This window comes from Nestor notabilis, unplaced genomic scaffold (assembly GCF_000696875.1).
Source record: "Nestor notabilis isolate BGI_N333 unplaced genomic scaffold, ASM69687v1 scaffold8366, whole genome shotgun sequence".
In the NCBI taxonomy this organism is placed as follows: Eukaryota; Metazoa; Chordata; class Aves; order Psittaciformes; family Psittacidae; genus Nestor; species Nestor notabilis.
Genome location: NW_009933281.1, coordinates 71307 through 77497, shown reverse-complemented (window position 1 = coordinate 77497; position 6191 = coordinate 71307). Strand labels below are relative to the sequence as shown.

At 34.2% G+C, this 6191-nt stretch overlaps 1 protein-coding gene across 1 annotated transcript in view; it reads left to right on the top strand.

The window, feature by feature from the left end:
* The window catches only part of GK (glycerol kinase), a 58803-nt gene that overhangs the window by 4806 nt on the left and 47806 nt on the right, over window positions 1–6191 (top strand). Inside the window, exons 3-7 of the mRNA XM_010016805.1 lie at window positions 2074–2147; window positions 2829–2935; window positions 3597–3674; window positions 4607–4686; window positions 5656–5793. Of these exons, the coding sequence (XP_010015107.1) occupies window positions 2074–2147; window positions 2829–2935; window positions 3597–3674; window positions 4607–4686; window positions 5656–5793 (477 nt within the window). The remainder of the gene's footprint in view (window positions 1–2073; window positions 2148–2828; window positions 2936–3596; window positions 3675–4606; window positions 4687–5655; window positions 5794–6191) is intronic.

The window sequence follows — 6191 nt, the reverse complement described above, 5'->3', positions numbered from 1 at the left end:
AAAGAGGGGAGGTCCCTTTTGTTCTATATATTCCCTATTTTATAATCTTCTAGGTTCAAGCATAATGACTCATGTATGTTTGTCATCCTTTTGTGTATCAGGATTCTGTTTATCACTGTGGAACGTGGTATTGTTCCCAGAGAAAATTTTTAATCCCTTGCCCGGAGGTGCAGGGAGTGTCTGCTGGTTTTGTTGAGGATGTCAAAAGTTTGCGGTTTTGTTTGTGATGGATTAGGAGAGTGTGTTTACCTAGTTCTCTATGGGCATGAAAAGATCTATGCATCTGTAGTGTTACCACTTCTGTTGAGAATTTATTGCTGTTAGCAACAGCTTGCTTAGAAGGAGGCAGAAAGCTTTGCTGTGCTAGAGTTTCATGCTTTATTATATGTGGGTCCCACACTCCAGGTTCAATGAATGACCTTGTCTAATTGTATTTATTTCCTGATAACAGTAGGAATCCTTATGCACTCCCTTCTGTTTCTAGAACTAGTGAATGATTAATGGTGAATGACCACCAAATTATATTTAACACTATTAGTAGGTCAGATACATACTGGTTCAATAAAGTCTTCTATCTTTCTATCTTTATGATAAAAAAACTAGTAAATGTTACTGGGCTTCTGGCAGAAAGGCAATTCCAAGTAAAAGAAGTCTTGCTGCATACATGTAAAACTTAATCTCTCCTATTAACTGTGTTGGATAGTGTTTTAAGACCCCTATCCCATTATATGAGTTTCTTCCAAACGTATTCTGCTGGCAGGGCTTACCCTTTCATTAGGGTAGCTTCATATCAAGTCTCAGCTGGTAGATGAAATACAGATAAGTAAATATGGTAGGAAGAATACAGTAGTGTTTTTTCAATGTAAACTTTCCAACTGATAACAGAGAAAGATTTTTAAGACTTCTTTTCTGGGTAGAGGAGGGGGAAAATTAGTTTTTAGTATTTTCCAGAGGTTGTGCTGTTGCTATCCTTGGAGGTTTTCAAGACCTGCCTAGGAAAAGTCCTTGAGCAACTTGGTCTAATCTCATAGCTGACTCTGCTTTGACGAGGAGGTTGTACTAGAGATCACTCAAGGTCCCTTTCAGCCTGAATTATTCGATTATTCTAATATGTAACTAGAATGTTTCTAAAGTTCAAAATTTCACTGAAAGATACACTTTAAGGTTTCAAAGAAACTGGAGAATTAGAACTTCATCTGTTTTTTGTCAGGATTGTTCTAAGAGTTTCAGAGTAAACTGTACTATCTAAATGAAATCAAGAGTTCATGGATTAAAAGCTTTAATAGCAATTCCTACTGGCATGTTCTGCAGTTCACCTGTCTGCTATTAGATTTTACTTTCTAGGTCCCTGAACATTTTTCAAGCAAAAGATTATGCATGGTGTTAGTGAGAAAAAGCTGTTTTCACAAGAACATCATCATAGCCCAGTCAGTTATACTGGCTTACCCATTGTATACTTGAGTAGGATGTTTTATTGGGTGTCATCTTAGCTTGGCCACAGTCAGTTACTTTTGGAAACAGTCTGCTGATGGTTAATGAAGAGCATTGTATATTCTAGCTCAGCTTCTGCTTCAAGGCAGAGCTTCTAACTTGTGATTCCTTCAGAATAGATGTTAGTATAGTCCTCAGGATTCTACACGCTGATGGTTTTTTTATAGTAGTATATCCAAATCTAAGTAGTTTTTCTTCATTTCTTTCTTTTTTTATATATTGTCAGATTGTTCGTGAGCTCTGTATTTGTAGTCTTGAAGCAAACTGGGTTCTGCCTAAGTGCTTTTTCTTTCTTCACCATTTGGTTCCTTTTGTGATTCCTAAACTACACGATTGTCGTTCTCCTCAAATCACTATTCCTAAAAGCAGTTATAATTGACAGCATAGCTTACCAAGATATTCTTTGCATACTTTAGTTACAATTCATATATCTGAACCCATCTTACATGGATATTTGGGTTGATGGTAGAAAATTACTATTAATTATACGGGCACTGTATTTATTCAAAAGAATAAATGTTAATTTATTGTTGTTTAAACTTCTGTATTCATAGAAAATTTTGTTGTGTAATTTATTTTCAGGTTTTTAATGCGAAAACATCAGAGCTCTTGAGCCACCATCAAGTTGAGATAATGCAGAAATTCCCTAAAGAAGGGTATGAATTTTCTGTGGTTTTTCATTTGTGTACATTTTTGTAGGGCTTATGTATTTATATCTATGAATGATCAAAACTGAAGTTGATAATAACTAAGAACACAGTATGTGCTACAAAAGACTGTGTGATAGAAAAAATGGTATAAAAAACCTCACGTGGAGTGTCTGGTATGTGCTCAGAGTTATGTAAACTAAAAATAGTGGTTTACTCCTTATTAACATATTTAACGTATCGTTAACATATTTGACATTTAAACTTTAAAGTTTACAACTAAAGTTTAAACAAGACTTAAAGTCTCATTTAAAGTGGTAAAGCCGGTCATTTTCACAATTTAGTCATAGTTTTCATCTTAGTCCATATATATTGCTTAGTATGTTCTCTGAAGTGATTTCATTTGATTGCTTGTTCTTAGCTGACCTAATATTTGCTGCCAAAGTCTTCTGAATAGAATAAAGCAAAAGAAAAATATTTGTTTTCTGCAGGTTTTTTCTTGTGAAAATACAGTTTACTGTTTAAAAAGGGTTTGAATTCATTACACTTTTTCTAGATATGTAAAACTTACTTTGTAGTTATGATTTTTGTCAAATGCTCAGCTGTTTTTTTCAGACTAAAAATTTCTTCTTTTTCCCTAAATGCACTATTTTTGCATTTTTATTAAGTGGTGTTTACTTCTTGTTAAAGGTGGGTAGAACAAGATCCAAAGGAAATACTAAGTTCTGTCCATGAATGCGTGGAAAAGACCTGTGAGAAACTGCAACAACTGAACATAGACATCACTAATATAAAAGGTATTCATAAAATCATAGAATCACTTAGGTTGGAAAAGATATTTAAGATCATCAAGTTCTACCATTACCCCAGGACTACCAAGTCCACCAGTAAACCATGTCGTTAAGGGCCTCGTCTTCTACTACTGAAGGTTAACTGAGGGCTTTAACATATGGTTAAGCAACTCAGATTCTCTAGTTTTTAAGTCAATAAATAAGAACGGTGGCAGAATGTGGTGGCTTCAAAGAAAATTTTAAATTGGAACTGAGAGCAGTTTGTTTAGGAGGAATAATGAGAAAGTAAGTCCTTTGTCTATTTTAGCAATGCAGGATCTACAAAGTAGACGTAAGAGACACAAGTGATGAATGAAGAAATTCTGAAATTTAAATTAGGAACTCATTTGGAAAAACAAGTTTCCCTTTCAGTGTTGTTGCTGCCTCAGTTTGTGTCAAAAAAAAAATATTTAGAATACGTAAGCAGCAAAAGTTGAATGGTGATGATTTCGAAGTAATATTTCTAGATTGTAACATGAAAAAGTTGGAAGCATTTTATTTCCCATTTGCTTACCTCTTCTTCTTACCAATACCTCCATCCTCTCCACCTATCCCTTCCCTTACTCACCCCTCAAAAGGGGTAAACAAACCTTCTGAAAAGGATACTTCTTTCTATTTTGTCCTGAAGCCATTGGAGTCAGCAATCAGAGAGAAACAACAGTGGTTTGGGACAAGACAACTGGAGAACCTCTTTATAATGCAATCGGTAACTGTATTACTTTTGAATTATGTAAGATCATAAAATGAGCATGTTGTGGAAAAATGCTTTCCTTACTTCCTGTGCAGATCTCATTATGGCCAAGCTTACTAACTTCTTTGGTTTTTTGATGTCTGTGTTCTAAGCTGTGTGTTTGTATAAACCAGTGCAATTAAAAAACCCCAAACTATTCTGTTAGAATTATTGCTTAATAAATCACTTTTTATTGTGATTCTAAAAAAAACAATGTTCCTGAGAGGTTTTGTACATCCCTGGCATGTAATGAAGCTCTGAGTTATGCCAAATCACTTAATTTCAAATGAAGGAGCTTACTACATTTTCAGGATTCTTTTGATTTAACTTCAAAGGAAAAACACGTTAACAGGTTTAATGAAATCTTATTGCTTTTAACTTACCTTAGCTATTCAGATTATGTCAGCTGTAGCATAGTATCTTTGAAAAAAAAGGACTCTTCAGTTCAAATCTGTGTTGCTGACAGCTTTATCTTAAGCCCAGTGGTACCTTGATAACTCTGATGTAGCACTTAAGTTCAAAGTTTTCATAAGAGTAGTAAATAATCAGCCTGTTATTTGTTTTAACCTCTTAGTTTAAGGACAGTCATCTGCTGTAAACAAAGTAATATCAATAATTTTCTTATGCTCCAAAAGAGAAAAATATATATCCTATTATGTGGAAAATCATATTTGACTTGTCATCTTGTTTGTTCTCCTAAATCAATAAGTTTATCTAACCATTTTAAAATTTTACAACAGTGCATTTAAAATACAATGGCAATACATTATTCTTCCAACTACCTGAAAAGCTAAAACCAAAAAAGACAGGAATTTACTAGCAAGAGCTCTAGTTTTGTAGAATAATCTTGTACATGTCACTCCTCCTGTATTAAATCAGTTGATCAGTTAATTTATTCATGTTTTCAGTGTGGCTTGACCTGAGAACCCAGGCAACAGTTGACCGTCTTCTTAAAAAAATTCCAGGAAGAAACAAATCCTTTTTTAAGGTAAGACATATTCCAGAACATTTAAATAGTAGCTAAACTCTTACTGCTGCAGTATATAATGTTTCGAGATGAGTGCTTAAAATTCCCCAAAACAAATCCTTGTAGTATCTAGTCCCTTTTTAGCTTGTAAAATAACAAAAGATAGGCATAATGCTATACACCAATCTGAGACCTGGAAATTGTTTATTTTCCTCAAAAGAAGTGGTTAACACACCTTACATACCTCAGTACAGAAGTTAAATGAGTAATCGTTAGTGAGACTTAATCATGTGCTATCCAATGGTAAGTAAACATCACACACAAAAATTAAGAGCAAGTAGAAAAAAAAACATTTGGAAAGTAATTTATTGATGTAAAATGTGTTATCCTTTCTCATGACTTAATGAAATCAATTGCAATCAATCTGAGAACTGGAAGATAGTTCATAAAAAGCAAATTCATTCTTCTTTTATATGTGGGTATATATAAAAAAAGGCATCATAATTCCTTGATTTATATTTTCCTTGATTGATTGTATAATTTGTATTTATTTTCTGTATATGTGTTTTCCAGTAGGCAGGAAATGGAAGTCGAAAATCATAAAAGCGTATTTGATTTTTAATTGAATACAAATTCCATCTTTTCTGTGTCGTGCTGCTCGTTTTTGTTGTTGTTACTAGCAGTCTAGTCGTGTGGGGATATCCTAGATAAGACAGGACTTCTGCAAACAACTGTTTCCACATAAATGGTCTTTGAACTGCATTTAGAGCAGCTTTGATCTTTGTCCATTAATGCACTGATCATTTGTTTATATTTTTAGACTTCCACGTTGTATGGTTAGTACTTATTTAAATAACAAGTCTGTGCAATTTCTCCGAGTTTTTTATCTTTGGTTTTTCACTTACAATCACCATTTTTACATATAACTACAGTATTCATGGAAAGGATACTCTTACGGTATTTAAATGATTTTTTAATTTTATTTTACAGTTTAGGACTGGTCTTCCACTTAGCACTTATTTTAGTGCAGTGAAACTTCGATGGCTTTTGGATAATGTGGAAGAAATTAAGCAAGCAGTTGGTGATGGAAGAGCTATGTTTGGGACTATTGACTCATGGCTTATATGGGTATGTATTTGTGAATTTATTACCACTCTTTTTAAAATTAATTTCCATATCATACAAATTCCTGTGCAAAGTACTGTGACATATGATGCCCACTGATCACGCAGTGATGTGAATACCAGCCAACTAAAGGAATGCCATTAAACTTCAGTAGGATCATAAAATAGTTAGGGTTGGAAAGGACCTTAAAATCATCTAGTTCCAACCCCCTGCCATTAGCAGGGACACCACACACTAAACTGTGTCACCCAAGACTCCATCCACCCTGGCCTCGAACATTGCCAGGGATGGAGCATTCACAACTTCCTTGGGCAACCCATTCCAGTGCCTCACCACCCTCACAGGAAAGAACTTCTTTCTTATATCTAACCTAAACTTCCCCTGTTTAAGTTTGAACCCAT